At 47.7% G+C, this 22,875-nt stretch overlaps 1 protein-coding gene across 4 annotated transcripts; it reads left to right on the plus strand.

Moving 5' to 3' along the window:
• The first annotated feature begins 5,453 nt into the window (after nt 1-5,453).
• Nucleotides 5,454-19,231, plus strand: SLC4A9 (solute carrier family 4 member 9). 4 transcript variants are annotated; one of them, XM_072749774.1, is made up of 22 exons: nt 5,454-5,915; nt 6,243-6,403; nt 6,685-6,798; nt 7,198-7,253; nt 7,402-7,559; nt 7,817-7,904; nt 8,213-8,367; nt 8,558-8,674; nt 8,845-9,019; nt 9,163-9,296; nt 9,452-9,714; nt 10,600-10,658; nt 10,875-11,063; nt 11,193-11,306; nt 12,486-12,647; nt 12,793-12,971; nt 13,677-13,749; nt 15,376-15,444; nt 15,702-15,875; nt 16,483-16,635; nt 17,106-17,206; nt 18,462-19,231. In XM_072749774.1, the coding sequence occupies exons 1-21, from the start codon at nt 5,698-5,700 to the stop codon at nt 17,157-17,159; spliced, it is 2,865 nt and encodes a 954-aa protein (XP_072605875.1). In that variant the 5' UTR covers nt 5,454-5,697; the 3' UTR covers nt 17,160-17,206; nt 18,462-19,231. The 4 variants fall into 4 exon arrangements, 3 of the variants coding, with proteins under 3 accessions (XP_072605875.1, XP_072605876.1, XP_072605877.1); XR_011999985.1 differs by lacking the exon at nt 13,677-13,749 and having other exon boundaries at nt 5,656-5,915; XM_072749775.1 differs by lacking the exon at nt 17,106-17,206 and having other exon boundaries at nt 5,656-5,915.
• The last annotated feature ends 3,644 nt before the right edge of the window (nt 19,232-22,875 follow it).

A 22,875-nucleotide genomic window follows, 5' to 3' on the forward strand; every position in this document is an offset into this window, starting at 1 on the left:
GCTGTTCTAGAGACTATTACATATAAGGTCCCTGGCCAGAGCCTAAAAAAGGTGTAACAACTTCCTCTTGTAGTTAGTTCAGTGTTAGAAAGTTTGACTCTTGTGACTATCTGGCATAGCTATTTCCTTTTACTAGATACTGACAAATGTGGAACTCCTATGTTCTCTTTTTGCCTCCAGTACCAGAAAGATCACAATTAAGTTTTGATGCTGAGTTGCAATGATTATTGCCTAGCCCAGAATTTTGAGTACAATTATTCCTTTCTTCTCCAATTTGGTTTCATTATGGGTAATCGTTTTTTAAATATTTACTTGTATCCACGTCTTTTATTGTCTTTAAGTCTTTTCTGGAAGTAAACGGAGCAGATATAATTAATGTGAAACCCAAAAATCACATACCTGAAGTTGCCTTCCCAACATTTCCTAATGTTCAATGTGGGCTTAGAAAGCCTGAGGTAGAGCAGTTTATGGCATGTGCAGATGGTTTTGTATAGAGACCAGCTTCTCTGATACCTCTTCCTTCTCCCCTTCAAACACCCTCACCCCTATATTCTAGATGGAGTGTGAGCAGTGTGAGGGAGGAGAAGCGGGCTCCAGTTGTCAGGGCCTGTTCCAAGTGTTGGCTGGATGTTGGTGGCCTAGGGTTAAGGTGGGCGTCAGGCAAGGATATCCCAGCTCCAGGGTCAGAGAAGCCCAGACCTCCAACTGGAGAGACTTTCCCCCCACATTCTTTTTTTTTTTTTTTTTTAAGATTTTATTTATTTATTCATTCATGAGAGACACACAGAGAGAGGGAGAGAAAGGCAGAGACACAGGCAGAGGGAGGAGCAGGCTCCATGCAGGGAGCCCGATGTGGGACTTGATCCTGGGTCTTCCAGGATCACGCCCTGGACTGAAGGTGGCACTAAACTGCTGAGCCACTGGGGCTGCCCTCCCTCCACATTCTGCTAGCATCTTGTCTGAATCCCTCAGAGCAGAGGCTTTGAAGCTTAAGCTGAGTTAGGAAACTGACCCCTTTCTGAGCCCTGGTCCACTAGCCCCCAGCTATGACTTTGGCCAAGGTACCTCAGAGACTCAGTTTCCTCATTCAGAAATGGGACCGGTACTTACCTCCAGGGGCTTCTGTGCTCTTGGAGATGACATGCGAGGTGCTAAGGTAGTGCTTGGAACCCAGCAAGCTCTTGGAAGCCAACAGATGCTGCTCATCCCAGTCAGCCCCAATCTGTGTTCCTCTTGTTCCTGTCTGCTGCCCCCAGCTGGGAGCAATGAAGGCAAGAGTTTTGACTCCTCACTCATAAGCTCAGTAGTCATAGCAAATTGCTTAACCTTTCTGAGTCTCAGTGTTCTTATGATAAAGTGGGAATAATGAAATATGTCTCATTTTTGTGGTACAAGTAAAATTATCAATAGTGGTTATTTTATGGGAAGGGCATGAAAATTTATTTTGTTATTTTTAGTTTTAAGGGCATTTTCTGGTTTTTTTCTATAATGAATATGAACTTAAAAATAAATATGAATGATTTATATATCTCAAATCACTTTTCAAAACATGCTTTTTCTAAAAAAAAAATTACTGGGGCGCCTGGGTGGCTCGGTTGGTTAAGGATCAGATTCTTGGTTTCAGCTCAGGTCATGATCTCAGGGTAGTGGAATCAAGCCCTGAACAGGGCTCTGTTGAGTGTGGGGTCAGTTTGAGATTCTCTCTCTCTCTCTCTCCCTCTTGCCCCTCCCCCCGACTCTCTCTCAAATGAATAAATAAAAAAAAATTTTTTTTTTAAGATTTTATTTATTCATGAGAGAGACACACACACACAGAGGCAGAGACACAGGCAGAGGGAGAAGCAGGCTACATGGAGAGAGCCTGATATGGGATTCGATCCCGGAACCCTGGGATCACACCCTGAGCCAAAGGCAGACGCTCAACCGCTGAGCCACCCAGGTGTCCTGAATAAATAAAATCTTTAAAAAAAAATTAAAAATACTTAAACTTGTTGAGTGCTCACTACATTTTAGGCATTGCTCTGATCACTTTCTATACCTTATCTCATTTAATTCTCACCACAGTCCTCTGAGGAAGATAGTATTTTCATCTCCAGTTTATAGATGAGAAAACCGATGCTGAAGGAAGTTGAGCAACTTGCCCAGCTTGTGAGTGAATCTATACATGTCATACACTTTCATAAATCAATATACACACAGACATAGACAAATGAATACATGTAGAAACAAATGAAATCTGAATAAGACCTGTAGTCTAGCTAACAGTATTGTGCCTCTGTCATTTTCCTGGCTTGGATATTGTGCTATCTTTATATAAGATGTTACCACAGGGGAAAGCTGGATGAAAGGTACTGGCTGGAAACCTCTCTGTATTTTTTTTGCAACTTCATTGTTTCTTCTTCTATAATTAGGCTCTCAAAAATTAAAGTTTTATTTTTAAAGATTTGAGGGGGAGGGGCAGAGGGAGAGACAGTCTTATTTTTTTTTTTTTCGATTTTATTTATTCATGAGAGATAGAGACATGAGAGAGAGAGAGGCAGAGACATAGGTAGAGAGAGAAGCAGGCTCCCCGCAAGGGGATATGGGACTTGATCCCAGAACTCTGGGGTCACGACCTGAGCCACCCAGGGGCCCAAGAGAGACAGTCTTAAGCAGACTCCAGGAGCACAGAGCTCGACTTGGGGCTCAATCTCACAAGCCAGTCACTTGGCCAACTGTGTCAGCCAGGTGCCCCAAAAAGTAAAAAAAAAAAAAAAAAAGTTTAAAGCTTGTTGCAAGGATTATGTGAGATAATGGGCCTAGCAGAGTTGGATACAATTGGTGTTCCAATATATATTTTCTTTTCCCCCACTCTATGACAATTTTCAGTTATATAGTAATAACAGCCTCCATAATGTGTATACTGTGTGGTAGGCTTAATTTGCATGCATTGTGTCATTTAATAAAGACTATGGTGTGGGTACTTTTTTTACATTTTGCTTGTAAGAAAACTCAGGTTCTGCAAAGATAAACCTCTTTTCCACTTGTTAGAAAGTAACCAAGCCTGGATTTACACCAAGACAGTCTGTTCATGACACCACTCCCTTCTACTCAGGGTTCAGCTCAGAGTGTTGCGTAAAGGTATGCTTTGAACCATGGAAATCATCTACCCAAACTGTTTCGGTTTATACAAAGAAAACAGGCTCAGAAAAGGGAGGACTTTGGTCAAGAACACCTAATAAATGTATGACTGAGCTGGGATGAGAACTCAATTTTTGGATTCCTGTGTCAGGGTATTTTCCAGTGCCTACACCCGACGCTGCTCGCCCATATAGCCTTCCTTCCCTGAGCTGCCTGGGAGACCACTGGTGCCCACAGACAAGCCTGTGGGTCCTCACTCACACCCCTCACCAACCTACACAGCTCAGGGCACTCAGGACCCAAGAGGTAGCAGTGGAGCCTGGGGAGATTGGAGGCATGGTGGTCCTTTACTGCAGGCATCCTTGGAAGGCAGGGTAGCTGGGGCCACAGAGAGAAAGGGAGGACCCTCTGAACTTTGGCAGGAGTAGGAGTGGGAAGGGAGGATGTGTGTGTGAGAACGGGTATTCATGCCAAGTGCCTGTTCCTGTCCCCCTCAGGCTTTTTTGAGTCACTTGCCCTGAGGTTGGGGCACATTCTTGAAGTGGGTGGTCACAGGGATTCCAGGACAAGGATTCCTCCTGGGGCTGAAACCAACACCCCCCTTGGACTCAGCACCTCGTCCTCAAGTGGTAATATAGTGACTCACTCCTTTCATTCCTATCCTGGGACCTCCTTGGACTTTCAAATTGCTCCAAGTTCAGACGTGGAGTTGGTGGGGAGGATTAGCCCAAGTCCCACTTCCCAGGGAAGAGACGGGTCCTACGTATCTAGTGGAGGGTTTGATCCACGTTCAAAAGAGCACGATTAGCCCTCTCTCTCCATCCTTGTTGCGCCTCCCCGCCCCCCATCCCATCCCACTGGGCCAATCCAGGAAAGGTTGGAAGATTAAGGACCCCTTCTTGCTCCCTTAACACCTCTGCGCCCTGGCGGGCCACTGGGGAAGCAAAGCCAGCTGGTGGGTAGACCAAGCAATCCTGTCCGCGGGGAGCAGCACCCTCGTGTGACCTTCGGGAGAAGCGCATTTATTTCCCAGCCCCTCCCCTCCGATGCGCTCTTCGAACAAGTATTTTTGAGGGCAACTAGGTGTGCTAGGGACAGCCATGAAGAAGACAGGTAAAACACCTGCTCCGTGAACGGTCATTCCAGATTGCGTGTGTGGCGGGGCAGGCAATAAAGGACAAACAAATAAATGAGGCAGATAGTAATAGTGATAACTGCTGGAAAGAAAATAAAACAGAGAAATGTGATGGAGACACAGGGCTGGGCGGGGGATGGGGAGGTCTCCTTGAGCAGGTAATGTCTCAGATGACACTTAGATATAATAATAATAATAATAATAATAATAATAATAATAATAATACACTTAGGTTCAAGGATCCAGTCAGGTGATTATCTCAGGGAAAAGCTTTCCAAGCAGAGCGAAGAGCTGCTGCGAAGACCCCCCAGGCAGGAACAGGCTTTGCATAACAAAGACCTGCACCGCTGGAAAGGAGTGAGAATGGTAGGAAATGTGGCTGGGGACGTAGACTAGGGCCAGACTGTAGATCTTGTAGGTCATGACAGAGTTTGATTTTTCTTCTAAGAGTAATGGGAATATATTGGGTGAGTTTTGAGAAGAGTAATGCAGCTTGATTACCTTTTAAAAGGATCCCTGAGGCTGCTGTGTAGATTAAGAATTTGGGGCAAGGAAGAGTGGAAGCAGGGAGATTATTGCAAGATATTAAAAAGCTATTGCAATAATTCAGGTGAGGCAGGATGGTGGCTTGGAACTGGGTAGAAGTGTGGGAAGCCGGAAGATGTGGTTGGATACTGGGTTTACTTTGAAAGTAGAGCCAACAGGACTTGCTAATAGACCACATTCTCCTTTGCTCTTTTGGCTGTAGGACTTCCTTCACATACACACTCTCACGGACTCCTCTACCCTCAATGCCAGGCCAAGTTAGAAGGGCAGAACCCAGGGGCAGGAGCTAAATGGAAAGTTTCCAGGTGTAGTCTGACAAAAGGAATTTAAGCCTCAGGCACTGTGTTCCCCCTGGCATGCCTCCCTAGCCCGTTAAACGGGCTGAGACTAGGCCTGTTGTCTCCCTTACTGTGTAGTCTGGCTTCCGCAGACCCAGTTACTTATCAGGTCTCTGTTTATCCAAACGAGTACCTTAGGGTGTGATGGTGACACCCCAAACAGTCCTAGAGGGTTGGTGTTTGTATTTGATACAGAGTAGGGGGCAGGATTATCTGAGGGTCTTAGTCCTCAGACCCAGGTTAGTGATTTACTCCCATTAATTTACACAAAACACAGTGGGGTCAGACCTGATCCCACAGAAAAAGCACACAACACTTCTGCCCCAGGCTGGGCATTTCTGGAGAGCCTGGAAAAGATCAGGTTAGCCTTACAAACACTCTCAGGCAGCAAGGGCTGGAGAAAGCAAGCAGAAGAGGGAATGACCTGGTTGGCTCTGGAGTCAGCAGGCCTTGCTCTGTGTTGTGCTGCATGGGGTAGTGCATTATAAATGCAGCCAGTGGAAGGCCCCTGAACTCAAAACTGTACCAGTCCCCAGAGTCTGTACAAGCCTCCCCAAGATGAAGCTACCAGGCCAGGAGGAGTTCGAAGTCTCCAGTGCTTGTAAAAATGTGCCCACAGGAGAGCTAGACAGTAGCCCTGGCTCTGGCCCCAGGCCTGATGGCCCCTTGGACACCAAGAGAGGGAACCTGGGGGTATCCAAGGATCCGCTGCTTTTCATTCAGCTGAATGAGCTTCTGGGCTGGCCCCAGGCACTGGAGTGGAGAGAGACAGGCAGGTGAGTGGGACCCAGAGCCTTTTTATGTGGTCTTTCCCTTTCCCCAGCTGGGGACTCTTCCGTGCTTGTGTATGAGGCAATCAGGAATTCCTCTCTGCGTTCTCCAATTCAGGCCCTCACTGTCCATGATGCTCAGCTTTCTATGTACTTTACTTCTGAGTTCCCCAAGCCCCCCAGTCGAGGGGTGAATGCCCATGAAGGGGCATACTTTGCACCACTGGGCCCAGGACTCCCCCATTGCCCTAGCTTCCTTGGCTCTACTGTGTCCCCACTCCTAGACCTGGGAAGGATGACTTCAATAACATAGTTTACTCCTCTTCACTGCAGGTGGGTGCTGTTTGAGGAGAAGGTGGAGGTGGGTGCGGGCCGGTGGAGTGTCCCTCACGTGCCCACCCTGGCACTGTCCAGCCTTCAGAAGCTCCACAGCCTATTGGCCGAGGGCCTTGTGCTGCTGGACTGTCCAGCTCAGAGTTTCCTGGAGCTCGTGGGTATGCTGGGAGCCTTGGCAGGGAGGGCCTGGGCAGTCATGCCATTTCCCCAGGACTTCCCTCCAAAATCTTAGAACTTTCCAGAGCTCACCCCACCCCCACCCCCCAGGGATTATCCTTCCCTGTCACCATGGGGCAGGAGGGGAGAGATGGAAGAATAGAGTGCAGGAACAAGTTCCCTGAGACCCCCAGAAGGGAAAGGGATCTGGGCAGGGGAAAGGGGAAGAGTTTGGGGCAGGGAGCTCTCAGGAAAGGGTTGGAGCCCCACCTCTGTTCTTCAGAACAGGTGACCAGAGTAGAGTCGCTGAGCCCAGAGCTGAGAGGGCAACTGCAGGCCTTGCTGCTGCAGAGACCCCAGCACCTCATCCAGCCCACAGGCACCAGGCCCTGCCAGGGTGAGAGGCCCATCCCTGGGCCCAGGACCAAAAGCCCTGGGTGAGAGTGTCCCCCCGCCCCCTCCCTGGGCCAAGACCAGCCTAGCCTTGGCTCATACCTCCATCTAGGCCTCATGGTAAGAAGCGGAGGTCACGGTGAGGAGGAATGACGGAGGGGCCAGAGTTCTGGGAAGGGATGTTCTGGTAGGCAGTGTGCCAGGAGCTTTACATGTAGTATCTCATTTAATCTTCACAACCATCCTGTGAGGTAGTACCACAATAGCCCCATTTTAGTGATAAGAAAACTGAAGCTCAGAGAGGGGAAGCTCCAATTTGTCAGAGGTAAAGCTGGTCAGGGAGCCCTTGTGGATCTACCCCTAAAGCCCATGTTCTTAGTCACTGCCTAATCCTGTTTTGAAGGATCTGCCCATCCAAGAGAGGCTTCTTACAATGAGGAAGCCCTGCTGAAGGAACAGGTTTGTGGCCCTTCCTTGGACAAGGCTGGGAGAGGAGTCGGGGATTAACAGAGGCCCTCCAATGGCCTCAGTATCAATCAGTATCTTGCCAACATCCACCTCCTCAAATAACCTCTCATCCTTTTTATTTCCTCAAACCGCTCTCCAGCATCAAAACCCTCTGAGACAGAAGCTGCCTCCAGGAGCTGAAGCAGCGGCTGTGCTGGCAGGAGAGCTGGGCTTCCTGGTGCAGCCCCTGGGAGCCTTTGTCCGACTGCGGGACCCAGTGGTGCTGGGACCCCTCATGGAGGTTCCCCTTCCCAGCAGGTGAGGCTGCTGAGAGTTGGGGGTCCTGGAGACCAGAAGAAGGCTCTTTACTGGGGAGGGGATTGGGAGGTCTGGTCTAGTTCTTTTGGGGGTGAGTGTAGGAACATGCTTGGGGGTCTGGGGAAGGGTAGTGGTCAGAGCGGCAAAGCAGGTGTGCACATGAGTGTACATATGGGGGCTGGTAGGGAGGTTGGAGATCAGGGCTGCCTTACGGGATAGTAGCCTCTGATTTTTGTGGGGCCTGGTTCCTTCCTCAGATTTTTCTGCCTCCTCCTTGGTCCCTCCACAGTGGGAAAGGGCTACCACGAGATAGGCCGGGCAATGGCTGTCCTCCTCAGTGACTCGGTGAGCTGGGCAGGGTGTGTGTGTGTGCACGTGCACATGAGTGTGCATGTGTGGACTCTAGATGTGTGACTGAATACGGCAATGAGGCAGAGCGTGGCTTTATGTCTCTAAGCATGAGGTTGGAGCCCCCTTATCTAGCACAGTGCTGGCACAGAGTAGGCACCCAATAGATACTCACTGCATGAATGCATTCATGAATGCTTGAATGACTTCTCTGCCTACCTGACTCATGTCTAGCTTTGAGACTGTGAAAATGTATGTAAGGATCCAGATCTGCATTTCCTGCCCCCATGTGCTCCTACCGCTAGCAATTCCAGTGGACAGTTCGTCGGGCCAGCAACCTTCACGACCTTCTGGCAGCCTTGGATGCCTTCCTAGAGGAGGTGACAGTGCTCCCTCCAGGTCTGTGGGACCCGACAACCCGGATCGCCCCACCTAAATGTCTACCCTCCCAGCACAAAAGGTATATGGGGACCTTCTCCACAGGCCTTGGGTCCAGTCCCACTGTTGAGGAGGGTAGGGGGAATCCCAGGAAAGGGATAGAAACTGATCTTTGGATTCATAGCTTGCTGGCAGAGACACGAGTAGCCACCAGGGGGCAGTCGTGTTCTGGTTGGAGAACTTCAGGCAACCTGGGTTCCCCTTCTCTTCAGGCTCTTCTCACAACTGAGGGAGGTCAAGGGCCCTCCTGCCCCACCTGGGGCCCTGGCTGAGGACAGGCACGGCCACTGGCTACGTACACCCAGCCCAGAGTTACAGCGGACAGGCAGGTGAGGTGAGCTGGGGTGAGAGCTAGGGGGAGGGTATGGGGAGGGGAGAGGGGTCACAGGGCACAGAGATTATGCTTCCTGTGGAGGGGCTCACCCAGTCCCAGGGGAAGTAGCAGGGATAGGGGTGTGGGGTGTGGACATCCGGATCACTGACAAGCCACGGGTGGGAGGCTGTTTGGGGGCCTACTCCAGGATGTGCGCCGGAAGGCTTCATGGTACCCTAGCGACTTCTTGGATGCGCTACACCCCCAATGCCTGTCAGCTGTGCTCTACATTTACTTGGCCACAGTCACTAATGCCATCATATTTGGGGGTCTGCTGGGGGAAGCCACCAGTGGTGCTCAGGTGAGTGGGGAGGTGTGAGGGGACACTGCCAGCCATGCCCTTTATGCTTCCCTGGGACAGGGGGTGGGCTGCCATGGAAGCTTGGGTTGCTGTGCTGAGGACCCCAGTGTTCTGTGCTGACAGGGTTCCCTGCCGACTTCTAGGGTGTGCTGGAAAGTTTCCTGGGCACTGCAGCAGCTGGAGCCACCTTCTGCCTGATGGCTGGCCAGCCCCTCACCATCCTCAGCAGCACAGGGCCAGTGCTGGTCTTTGAGCGCCTGCTTTTCTCCTTCAGTAGGTAGGTCACCAGACCCCTCACTAGCTGCACTCTCGGCCTGGTCCTGGCTGCGTCAAGAGGGGAGGGTGGAAACTATCTCCAGGGGAACCTAACTGAGGATAAGTGGAGAGCAGAACAGCTCTGCCAAGTCCTGTCTTTCTCACCACCTCCCTCAGAGATTACAGCCTGGACTACCTGCCCTTCCGCCTATGGGTGGGCATCTGGGTGGCCACATTTTGCCTAGCACTGGTGGCCACGGAGGCCAGTGTGCTGGTCCGCTACTTTACCCGCTTCACCGAAGAAGGCTTCTGTGCCCTCATCAGCCTCATCTTCATCTATGATGCTGTGGGCAAAATGCTGAGCCTGACCAGTGCCTATCCCATCCAGAGCCCTGGCTCCCCTGCCTACGGCTGCTTTTGCCAGTATCCAGACCCAGGAGGTGGGTGAGGGCAACAGGGAGCTTGGTGAGATGGAGAAGGACACATGAGGGGGAGGGTTGTCCCCTTGCTGACCCCCTTATTAGGGTCAGCAAAATCCTGAATACTCACCCAATAGCCAGCAGCACTCTTCCCCATTCTGGTTTTGAATCAACTGAGAAGTAAGAGAGCAGGCCCGATATTGTCTTTATTTCTGACAATGCTGATTGGAGAATGTGCTCATATCTATGGGGGAATGGGCTTCCTAACAATGAAACCAAAACTAGAGAGGTTTACCCACCCAGTCATGGCTGCACTGAATGGGAATGTCTTGCCCCAGAAGAGCAGAACTAACTGCATGCACAGCACAGGCAGCTTACTCCCAAGAGTGGGGAGATGAAGGGACAGGGAGAGGCATGCCCAGCTTCTTCTCTCAAACTCACCAATCAAATAAAATGCTGCTTTTCCACTAGTCTGAGTGACTGACTCAGGGGGAGAGCCGTTCAGCATATTATACTCGCACAAATACCTCCACGTGGAAGGAAGCAGCAGGAATGGGGAAGAAATGTCCTCTCAAGAGTGCCAGACTCTGCTGGGCATGAACAAAACCAGTTCTGGTCCTGGTAGAAACCCAGAGATTGGTGTGCTTATTCATTAAGCAAACATTGGCTAGGCGTCTGCTCTGGCCAGTCTTGTGCTGGGCACCAGGGATACCAATAGGTAAGGAATTTGAGGGCACCAGGCAGTGTACTGAGGAGCACAAACTTGGAAGCAGTTGGAGTCATCAGACAGATGAGTCAGAACTAAGAACTCTCTGGTTCACTTGGACTGATGAGATTAGGCTCCCAAGGGGTTGGAAAAGATTCCCAGGAGAGGGGCATATACCCAAATTGTTCTCTGCTTCCCAGGAAATGAGTCTCAGTGGACAAGGACAGAACCCAAAGACAGAGATGACATCTCAAGCATGGTGAGGCCCTGTTCCTGGGAGGGCCTGGGAAAGAAAGGCTAGAAGCCAAAGAAGTCAGTGGTTCCTGGCTTTTCCCACCTCATAGGCTAGGGAAACCCTCCTAGGTCACAGAGGCCCAGACATGTGCTATAGCTGGAGACCTCTTATTCTGGGTCCTTGCTGTCTCAGTGCATGTCAGTCAATGTTAACCCATCCCTGACCACCCTTTCCATACAGGACCTAGGCCTGGTCAATGCCTCCTTGCTGCCCCCAACTGAGTGTGCCCAGCGGGGAGGCCACCCTCGTGGCCCCAACTGTCATACAGTCCCAGACATCGCCTTCTTCTCCCTCCTCCTCTTCCTTACCTCCTTCCTCTTAGCCACGGCCCTCAAGCATGTAAAGACAAGCCGCTTCTTCCCCTCTGTGGTGAGTGTTACTCTCTTTCTGTGGGAAAGTACTGGCTCTTGGCATCAGGCCCTGTGTGTGAAAGGGAAAGTGTGAAGAAGGAGGGGGCTGGTGGGCTGCATCTGACTTGAGTGTCCACTGTATGGCCAGGTACGCAAAGTGCTCGGTGACTTCTCCTCAGTCCTGGCCATGCTGCTGGGCTGCGGCCTTGATTCCTTCCTGGGTCTGGCCACGCCAAAGCTCACTGTGCCCAGTGAGTTCAAGGTGAGAGCTGGGAGTATAGGACAGAGGGGAGAGCACGGACCTTGGAAGAGGAAGATGCGTAGATCCCATGCTTCTCTTCCTCTGAGCTTCCATTTCCTCGCTTATAAAACAGAAAGAGTAATAATAATGACCTCACAGAGTTATTGTGAGGATTCATGAGGCACTGCTGCTGACACAGTGGTACAGAATACATGATAGCTATTATTATAAATTAGGGGTTAACAGGATGGATTCTGCTCAGCCAGCCCTGGGTTTGAGATCCTGTTTTGCCACTTCCTAGCTGTACGACCTTAAGCAAGTTATCCCACATCTCTCATCAATGAGCCTCAATTCATGCATCTATAAAATGGAAATAATAAATAACAATGGCTCCTACGCTATAAATTGTCCTGAGTTTCACAGAAGATGAGTGTAGAGCATTTTATCACAGTGCAGGGACTGGTACACACTAAGACTTTAATAAATGTTGCTTCTTATTGTCCGAGGTTGGCCCTACCTGCTCCACTATTCTCCACTCTTTTTGCACCCCCAGTTGCCAGCTCTGATCTGGTAAAGCTAGAGCTCCCTCCCAAGGGCATGACAGTGCACAAGACAAGACTTAGCACTAACTTAGCACCTAGGCTTTGCCTGTGCATTTGGAGACCTCCTTTCCAGCTTTCCTCAGGACAGGAGAGCAGGAACTCCAATTGGGGTAGCCTCAGGGGCTCAGAATCTGAGACAGTAACTGGGATCCCCTCCCCCACATAGACGCTTATAATCAAAGCAGACGCAGACACACCCAGCTCTGCCCCTGCCCCAGATCAAGGCAGGTTTGAGCCTGAGTCACTCCACCCTGGTTGGTGGAGGCGTTGCCTAGGGAGGAGGGCTCTGCCCCTGTAGGCAGGCCTCACCCACCATATCCTCTTCTTACAGGGAGGGAGGGCCCCTGAGAACCAAAGTCCAGAACCTCTGGCTCCAGCCCAATCCCCAGGCTGGTCCTCCTGCTTCTGCCCACTTTGAAGACACTGGGATGCTTTGAACCAGCTGTGCATGCACACATACTGTTCCTACCTGTCATCTAGGGTTTTGGGATGGGGGTAAGGGGTTGGAAAATTATGGAAGAATGCCAACTCTGGGGTGTGCAGGTGAGGTGCTCTTGGCAGACTCTTTCTAACTTGTCCATGGAATACCCTCTTCCAGCCCACACTCCCTGGGCGTGGCTGGCTGGTGTCACCTTTTGGAACCAACCCATGGTGGCTGAGTGTGGCAGCAGCCCTACCTGCCCTACTGCTGTCTATCCTCATCTTCATGGACCAGCAGATCACAGCGGTTATCCTCAACCGTGCTGAATATAAACTGCGGGTAAGGCCTGCTGGGTAAGACCCTAGCCCCTAGACCAAAAGACAAAAACTCCAGGATGGGACGCAGTCCTCCCTCTCCCACTCCAGAGGACAGAGAGCCCACGTCTTGTTTAGTTTCACCCTCAAAGCTCCACCACTACCTGCAGAAGGGAGCTGGCTTCCACCTGGACCTCTTCTGCGTGGCTTTGCTGATGCTCCTCACATCAGTGCTGGGGCTACCCTGGTATGTCTCAGCCACAGTCATATCCCTGGCCCACATGGACAGTCTTCGAAGAGAAAGAAGAACCTGTGCCCTGGGGGAGCCCTGCAGCTTCCTGGGGATCAGGTGAGGCCAAAATTCAGGAGGTTAGAGTAAGAGGTGATCATAAGGTGGTATGGTGGGATAGAAAGCTTTGGACAGCTTAAAATCTACGCTGGTGGCTCCAGAGGGTTCTCTCACTGCTCCATGAGCGCTGCAGTGGGGTGAATGAGAGGGTTCTGGACTGAGATGGGTGTGTCAGATCTTCCCCCATTGTCCTTCGGCCATGGGATTGGGAGGGCCCTGGAGAGGAGCCTCATGGATGTAAAGGAAGAGGCAGCCAGGGCTGAGCAAGGGTGAGGTGCCACCTAATAAACCCTGGGCTCAGTGTAGGAATACCTCATTGAAGTTACAGAGTTACCATCACAAAAACAAGTTTGTAACTACTAGAAACACAATCTGTGGAAAGTATGTGAAATCAACTTTGAAACTGTGAAATAAAAATTTTTATGGGAGTGTAAAATAAAACCCAAACAACAACAACAACAACAACAAAAACAAATGATGAGCTTGAGTTAATGGGGAGGCCTGGGACACCCAAACTGAAGTGCCCTGACCATTTCTCTCCCCAATTTCACACACCATGCTAAGGCCCCTCCCTGCCAGGTGACTATTGGGGGATCCCTCCACGTCCCTCCTGCAGGTCCCTATAGTGGTATCTGGTCCACATCTCCAGGTCCAGCACCTTAGGGGCTCTCCCAGACCCTGGCTAAATTTTCCCTCTCTGCACAGGGAGCAGAGGCTGACAGGCCTGGTGGTATTCATCCTTACAGGAACCTCCATCTTCCTGGCACCTGTACTCAAGGTACCTTTGTTAGGCTGGCATCAGGGGCAGGGCAGGCCAGTAATAATAACAATAAATAAAGTGAGAACTGACACTGGCTAAATACTTACTGCACACCAGGCACTGTGTTCAGTTTTCTCCACTTGGTCTCATTTGATCCTCACATGAACCCTGAAAGGCATCTGTACTTCACAAATGAAGAAGCGGAAGGTTGAAGAGGTTAAGTAGCTTTAAAAAGATGGATCTCATCTGAGAACTCAAACCTTACTCAGGGGGCTTTCTCCCCAGTGGAGCAGGGTGTGGACACACCTCCATCCCCTAGGGGACAAGTGATATGGTATCATTGCTCCAGCCTCCCAACCTTAGACTAAGAGTGATCATCATGTCCCAGAAAAACTGTGAGGCAAAACCCCTTCACTTCTCCCTCACCAGATATTTATAGGACACCTACCGTGCTCAAGGCTCTGCTAGGCACTTGGGAGAAGGTGAGGGCAGGAATATTGAAAAGAGATATAGAGCCAAGCCTCTATCAGCAACATACACACATGAACAAGAATTAAGTAACAGGTAATCACAGAAAGTTTCCACAAGCCAAGGCAGCAAAGCAATCGAGGAGCATGGAGAATGGCATACAAAAGTCACTGGTGAGGAGGGGTTTGGGGAAGGAAAGGTCATGGAGCTGAGTGAGAGTGGAGTAGTTGAAAGAGCCAGATGGACCAGATCAGCTGTTTACTAACTAGGTGACTCCTGTTCAGCAGAGATGTACTGAAGAGCATAAACCATATGCAAGGCACCGTTCCAAAGACTGGGGATATAGTAACGATCAAAAGAGGGAATCTCTGGGTGGCTCAGCAGTTTAGCGCCTGCCTTCCACCCAGGGCGTGATCCTGGAGTTCTGGGATCAAGTCCCAGGATTGAGTCTCACGTTGGGCTTCTGCATGGAGCCTGCTTCTCCCTCTGCCTCTCTCTCTTTCTCTCTCTGTGTGTCTCTCATGAATAAATAAATAAAATCTGAAAAAAATGAGAGAGACCATCCACTGCTTGGAGTCTGGTGAGAGGAGACAGATGAAAAAGAATTAATAAAATAGGATAATTTCAGATAGTGATTACTTCTAATGAAAAATATATAAGGTGATTAAGAGTGCAAGGGGTCTACTTCAGATTGAAAGGTCATATCCTTCTAGGGTGTCAAGAGATGAGTAGTGAGAAGCCTGAGTAGTGAGAAGAAAGTCAAGGAAGGACATTTTGGGTGGAGTGAAATAGCAAAGCAAAGGCCTTGCAAGGAAGTGGAAATAAACTTGGGCATGTTGAGGGAAGGAAAGGAAGGCATATAGCAGGAACAGAGACAGCAGAGAAGAACCTAACAGGTAAGACTGGAGAAGTAGGCCAAGTAGCAGAGAAGTTAACTTAGTCTCTCTGAAATCAAATCCCCATTTTTGTAAAATAGAGACAATTATAGAATTTACCTCATCTGACTGTCTTGAAGATTCAGTATCAGGCATGCAAAGTGGGAAAGGAACAGAAAGAGCTGGGCAGGCTTAGATATAGATGCTGGAGCCTAGGGTTGGAGCCTAAGTGGAGGGTGGGGGGCATCTGGGCAGTGAGCAGAAGTGAACTCCTTTGCCAGCTCTCCACTTCTTTCTACAGTTCATCCCAATGCCTGTGCTCTATGGCATCTTCCTGTACATGGGTGTGGCAGCGATGAGCAGCACCCAGGTGAGCCCATTATAAGCACCATACAATCCCACTCCTCCTCTTCTTTCCTGCTGGTACTTCCTGCCTATATTGCCAAGTCCTTCCCTATCCTCTTTTCCTGACTCCCCTGGGCACAGGAACTCTGCTGCCCTGCTCTGAATGGGGAGAGGGGGCACCAAGGGAACCTTCCGACCTCCCGCATATGCTGGGCTTAGATAGCTAATAGTGACACCCTGTAGGCTAACTACCCTGCTTTTCTCCTCCTCTTGTTCCCCTAGTTCACAAAGAGGGTACAGCTATTATTGATGCCAGCAAAACACCAGCCAGACCTCCTGCTCTTACGGCATGTGTCTCTGAGCAGGGTCCACCTCTTCACAGCCATCCAGCTTGCCTGCCTGGGTCTGCTTTGGATAATCAAGTCTACCCCTGCAGCCATCATCTTCCCCCTCACGGTGACTTGGGGCAGGGTTGGGTAGTGTCCCAGGGGTCCTGGGAGACTCTGAGTCTGGCAGGGTGGGCAAAGCCTCCACAGGAGTAAGACCCTCCCCTTCTCACTTGCCCTGGCTCTACCTGGTTGTGAATCTTTGGACAAAGAAAGAAGGCTGAGAGCTGCCCACAGGTAGGCTAATCCTAGGATACCTGATTCAATCCCATTTCCAATCTCTTTGGTCTGACCAACCACAGACAGCGATATAAAATCCAAAAGAAAACTGGGAGAAGCAATACTGGCACTTCTGTTACTCAATCAGGCCATAACACAGATGGTTTCTGGCCCTATTCTTACTCCCTGAGGAAGTTAAGAGCCCTGGGCTTTCTAGTAGGACCAATCTGACTACCACATCCTAGCTGTGTGGCTTCTGGGAAGTTTCTAAACTCTCAAGGCTTCAGTTACTTTCTCTATACAATGGGAACAATTATATCTACCCTGTAGGAACGTATTAGCATTAAGTGAAACAATGCACAATGTCGGGTACATAGGAAGTGCTCAATAAATGTCACTGCTGTTCATGTTTCAGTTGCTATTGCTGACAACCCTGGGTTTTGTTTCTATCCTTGCAGTTGCTGGGCCTGGTGGGGGTCCGAAAGGCACTGGAGAGGGTCTTCTCACCACAGGAACTCCTTTGGCTGGATGAGCTGATGCCAGAGAAGGAAAGGAGCATCCCCGAGAAGGGGCTGGAGCCAAAGTATTCACTTGGTGGTGATAGTGAACATGTAAGCCCCAGAATGGACCCTCTTAGGAGAAGGGGGCAAGGGTGGGGAGAGTCCTTTTGTCCAGGAGTTAGCCCTACAGTTTAATATTTCTATTAAGTCTGAAGATCTGATCAACACCATCATTCATCATTGCCTTTAGGTCCTCACCAATATGGGTACACTGAAGGGGTGACAGAAATCTTTCTTTATAGAGCAGGGGCCTGGTTTATAAGTCCATGGGGGTGGAAAGGTCTGGGAACAGCTCTGGTGGTCTTTTTCTTTTTTATTTTATTTTATTTTATTTTATTTTATTATTATTATTATTATTATTATTATTATTATTAATTATTATTATTATTTTTTTTTTTGGTGGTCTTTTTCAACCATGGTCTCTGTCTCAGTGTGGGTCATATCCTTTCATTTTCTGGGTCCCTTTCTCTCTGCCCTGTCTCTGTCTATTCCCAACTCATCTTGCGATCTTTCTTCTGCAGTCAGAGCTAATGTATCAGCCAAAGACTCCAGAAATCAATATCTCTGTGAATTAGTTGAAGTAGGAGTTTGGGAATAGAGACTTCAGGAAACTGAGCATGAGGTGAGGATGTGAGGGGAAGTGTCCCTGGGGTCGAGGATGGGGAGGTAGGGGCTCAGAAACTTGGAAACTTCCAGTGTGCTGGCTACCCCTGTTTTCCCTTCATGTTCCAGTCTCTCATGAACCCCAAAGTAGGGGAGGGAATAGAAAGATATCTCCAGAGGAAGAAAGAAATAAAGGAGAGTACCTGGGCTTGGCTCCCTATGGCACTAATGCCTGGCCAGTAGAGGGAGCTCAAGTTCACACCAAAATGGATGTAGAGACCCAGGCGGGGGGAGGGGGGGGGGAAAGGGTATGATGACTAAAGACTGGTAGGGAGTGGGGAGGAGAAGGGAGGATAATGCTCCCTGCTGCTTTCCTTTGCCCTGGAGGCCATTCCCTTGGGCTGCTGAGAACCACCCTCCAGACAAGTGGAGGGATTCTCTGTCACTTGCCCACCTTGCCATTCTTTCCATTTTTATTCATCCATTTATCTTTTTTTAAAAAAAGATTTATTTATTTATTTATTCATGAGAGACAAAGAGAGAGAGAGAGGCAGAGACATAGGCAGAGGGAGAAGCAGGTTCCCTGCAAGGAGCCCGATGTGGGATTCGATCCCGGATCCCAGGATCTCGCCCTGAGCCAAAGGAAGGCGCTCAACCGCTGAGCCACCCAGGCATCCCTCGTCCATTTATAAAAACATTTTATGAGTACTATACTTAAGGAGTATCTAGTTACTAGAGATACAGTGGTAAGATAATCATGGTCCCTGACCTATCTCATCAGTATAAATTCCACTGGGAAAGACCAACAGGCAGTTGCTGGAATAGGACAGTGTTGGCTAAGGGAAGCACCAACTGTGGGAGAAGAGAGGCCTCTAAGCCCTTCTTGCAGGGTGGTGACAGTGGGGTGGTGGGAGTTGGAGAACAGGAAATGGTTCATAACTTGAAATTTGGAAAATGAATAGAAACTAGCCAGTATAAGATGGAGGGAAATCTTCTAGGCAGGAGGTACAGCATGTGCAAAAGTTTGGCATTTTTTCCCCTTGATAAGCTGAATTCTCTTTTGGTCCACAAGAACCCCCTTCTATCCATGCCTTTCCAAGCTCGAGAGCCCAAGAAGCCCCACCATTTGCAACAGAACATTCTGGAGGGCAATTCAGCAGCTGGCCCAGAACAAGATCTCCTGGGCTTTCCATATCCCCTATGCTTCTTTGCACTATTCTTTGCCCAACTGTGCCCCTGAGCACTTGTTCTGACATCACTATGTCTTGTCTCAGTTCACAGGTGTTACTCAGAAGTCGGGATATTGTTGGCCTTTGGCTTAACTGCCAGATTCTCAGTTGACCTGAAGGAGAGGGTAAGGCCTAGAGGACAGCTGGCCAAGATTTCCGTTACCCTCCTGAGTAGTGGGTAGAGAGTGATAGAAAATAAGCAGGTTTGCTGGTAAGCGTGGGGAACTGACCAGGCCCCATTCACTCTCTACCCCATTAAAAAGACACGGAAACCCTTCCCATTTGAGGACTTTCTGTCCTCACAAATTCTCTTTTTCACAATTGGGAGTCTTTAGGGAACTCTTTTCAGTTTGCAAAAGGGGAAAAAAATCTTCCAGAAAAATTATTCCTCTATTTAAAAGTTTTTTATACATATGAAAATAATCTTTACTGTTTTTTTTATCACAAAAGTAAATGAGACTAGTGCCAAATAGCAAAAAACTACAGATATATATAGTTTTGAAATGAAAATTGTACCAGTGATATTCAGTGTTCAAATTTTGGTGTATATTGTTCAAATTTATTTCAAGGGATACATTAATATTTTCATTAAAATGAGACTATACTGTTGAATTCTACAACATGCTTGTCCTTCGATATGCATTGAACATTTTTCCATATCTACCTCATTCTTTTTGTCATCTGCACAGAATGAACAACCTTATAATCTGAAAAAGGTACCATATATACAAAAGAGTACATAAAATGTTTTCTGCAAGTACAAGAATTTCTTCAGAGCACATACCTAGGACTGAAATTAAAGAGTAAAAAAAGAATACTTGTGTATGTCAGTTCGTCTATGAATTCTAAAGTTAACAATTATACTTAATCTGGGATCCCTGGGTGGCGCAGTGGTTTGGCGCCTGCCTTTGGCCCAGGGTGCGATCCTGGAGACCCGGGATTGAGTCCCACATCGGGCTCCCGGTGCATGGAGCCCGCTTCTCCCTCTGCCTGTGTCTCTGCCTCTCTCTCTCTCTCTGTGTGTGACTATCATAAATAACTAAAAAAAAAAAAAAAAAAAAATTACACTTAATCTAACATTTTAGTTTTAATTAGGAAAGTTCAGAAATTTTAATCTATAAAATGCAAGAAGTGGAAATTATTTTTTATTTAATTACATTTTATTTTTAGGTGATCTTGACACACAAGGTGGGGCTCAAACTCACGATGCCAAAATCAAGAGTTGTATGCTCCACTGATTGAGCCAGCCAGGTGCCCCAGAAGTGGGAATTCTAGTGGCTTTTTAAAATGTTTTAAAGAAGGCTCCTAAGAGCCCCTGGATGGCTCAGTCAGTTAAGCATATAACTCGATTTCAGCTCAGATTCCAATCTCAGGGTTGTGAGATAGAGCTCCAGGTCAGGCTCCTTGCTCAGCAGGGTGTTTGGTGGAGATTCTCTCTCCCTCTCCCCCTGCCCCTCCCTGATCCCCACTTGTGCTCCCCGCCTCAAATAAATAAACAAATCTTTAAAGAATGCTCCTAAAATTATAGTCTAAGTATCTATTGAGAGAAATATATACCCAAAGTATAATTTAAACTTGGATAATTATATATTTTACCTGTTTCCACAGCATCTACGTTTTGTTTGTTTTGTTTTTTAAGATTTTATTTATTTATTCAAAAGAGACACAGAGAGAGGCAGAGACATAGGCAGAAGGGGAAGCAGGCTCCCCTCGGGGAACCTGATGCTGGGCTCAATCCCAGGACCCCAGAATCACGACCTGAGCCAAAGGCAGACACTCAACTACTGAGCCACCCAGGCGTCCCACATCTACATGTTGTTAAAAACATCTTCAGTTAGTCTTATTTAAACATTCAATAAATGCTTAGTGTATATCAACAATATCCTGTCAGATAGTTTTTAACTTCATGGAGTTTATACTAAAGGACAGAAATAACAAAGAAAAGCTAAGAATATCTGAGATAATGACAAGTACCCTGAAGAAACTCAAACAGGGTAATAGGGCAGGGACTGGGTGCTCCCAGTCTTCTTGCTTGATGTAGATGTTCAGGAGGGCCTCTCTGAGTAAGGGACCTTTAAGCTGGGATCTGAGTGACAAAGGACCAACTAAATTATTATCTGCCTTCAGCCAAGACATGGTAAACATACACATGAATTTAAGCACTCTATAGTCCCCAAACTGGGGACCACTGTCAAGAAGGAAAGACTGAGGTCAGGTCTAGCTTCAAACTTAGCCCTTAATTTGCTCAGGCCAGGCTGTATGAGCCTGAAACATGCCTTTCTGGGTTCTCACAGGCTTCAGTTTTCTGTCAGTAAAATGAGGCCAAGAGCCCAGATTCTAGGGTGCTATAAGTGTTAATTGATACCTATAACATTCTTTAAGATGTTTAGATGAAACACCTAGGACTGTATAGAGGGTTATTAGAGCCTCCCAAGCCCCAGGGAAAATATCTCCCTATCAGTAATGTAAATCTTCTCTTCTCCAGTCTGTAGCTATGGGACAATGGCTTTCAAACTTCTGTGGGTATTAAAATCAAAGATTGTCATAATGTGAACTCTTGGGCTGTTGGTCTGAGGTTCTGATTTTCTCTGAGGTCCTGGGTTCTTATCTTCTCAGTTCTGTGTTTTGCCCCCTCATCAAGGGCCTCATGCTTCCCAACACTCTAGATTTTTGTCTTTGCAAATGGACCTGAGTATGCACTTGTCCACATATGCGATGGTCAGAGACATCTTTAGTCATTTTTCCTAAGAGTGATCCAGAGTAGCGACTGGGGAAGGCAGGAATGTGTCTGTATCTACTTCTCTAATGTCAGCAGATGTTAGGAAGAAGATTTAGGGGAAAACATTTAACAAAAGAAGGGAGGAAAAGCTGACTGGTAGAAAACGAGAGAAGAAATTGAGTACAAGGAAAGTAATCCTTGTGTGAGGGTCAGTTCACTGCTCCTTACTATTTTTACTGATGCTGAATCCCAGTATAGGGGCTATTCAGGGCTTGAATGACCAATTTATTCATACATTCAATAAATAGATATGTATTAAATATCTATTATATACCAGGCAATGTAGTCAATTATATTCCTATGTGTAGGAATTCAATGTGAAATAAGAGAAAAACTCTGCTTTCCTAGAGTTTCCACTGTAATAGGGGGAGACTGAAAATAAATAAATAAATAAATAAATAAATAAATAAATAAATAAATAAACAAACAAACAAATAAATAAAATGATATACACATGAGACTATTTCAGACAGTGATAAGTGCAATAATACAACATAATGCAACAAAGAGGGAAGCTTTAGTGGGTGAATACCCTAGGTTAGGGGTTAGTAATTGCCTCTCTGAGAAGATAACATTTGAGTAGAGACCTGAATGACAAGAAGTCAGCCTTGGGCATAGGGGAGAGGGAGTGGATGGAAAGCATTTTTGGCCAAGAGACTATCAGTGCAAAGGCCCTCGGGCAAGGAAGGACTTTGGAATGTTTGAGAAGGCCCATATGGCTATAGTAGAAGAGTGACAGAGAGAATATTGCAAGGTGAAGCTGGAAAAGATGAGGATCTGTATGGTAGGCTATATAATGAACACCTTGGAAGAGGCAGTATGGATGAGGCCTTGTCCCTTGGGGTAAGAATAGTAGGGGCCAACCTAGAGTAGCCAAAACAATCTTGAAAATGAAGAACAAGTTGTAGGACTCAGTCTCTGATTGCAAAACTTGCTTCAAAGCTACTATAATCAAGACAATGTGGTACTTGCATACAAAAATATATACAGGATTGACAGTCTGGGAACACACATTCGTACTTACAGTCAATTGATTTTTTGATGAGAGTGCCAAGATAACTCAATGGTGAAGAATAGTCTTTTCAACAAATGGTTCTGGGAAAACTGGCTATCTTCATGGAAAAGAATGAAGTTGGACCCCCTACCTCATATCACATGAAAAAATTAGCTCAAAATGCATAAAAACCTAAATGTAGGAGCCAAACCATCTCTTCCTAGAAGAAAATAGGTGGTAGGATGCGTGGGTGGCTCAGTAGTTGAGCATCTGCCTATGGCTCAGGTTGTGATCCCAGGGTCCTGGGATCGAGTCCTGTATCAGGTTCCCTGTAGGGAGCCTGCTTCTCCCTCTGCCTGTGCCTCTGCCTCTCTCTCTGGGTCTCTCATGAATAAATAAATAAAATCTTAAAAAAAATAAGAATAAAAAAGGTGGTAATCCTATATAACCTTGGACTTGACAATGGTTTCTTAGATATGATACAAAAATACAAGGAACAAATTTAAAAAATAAATTAGACCTCATCAAAAATTTATTTATTTATTTATTTATTTAATAACGTTTGTTCCTTGGACTTTTTTAAAAAAAGATTTTATTTATTTACTCATGAGACACACACACAGAAAGGCAGAGACACAGGCAGAAGGAGAAGCAGGCTCCATGCAGGGAGCCTGATGAGGGACTCT

This window comes from Vulpes vulpes, chromosome 2 (assembly GCF_048418805.1).
Source record: "Vulpes vulpes isolate BD-2025 chromosome 2, VulVul3, whole genome shotgun sequence".
Taxonomy (NCBI): domain Eukaryota; kingdom Metazoa; phylum Chordata; class Mammalia; order Carnivora; family Canidae; genus Vulpes; species Vulpes vulpes.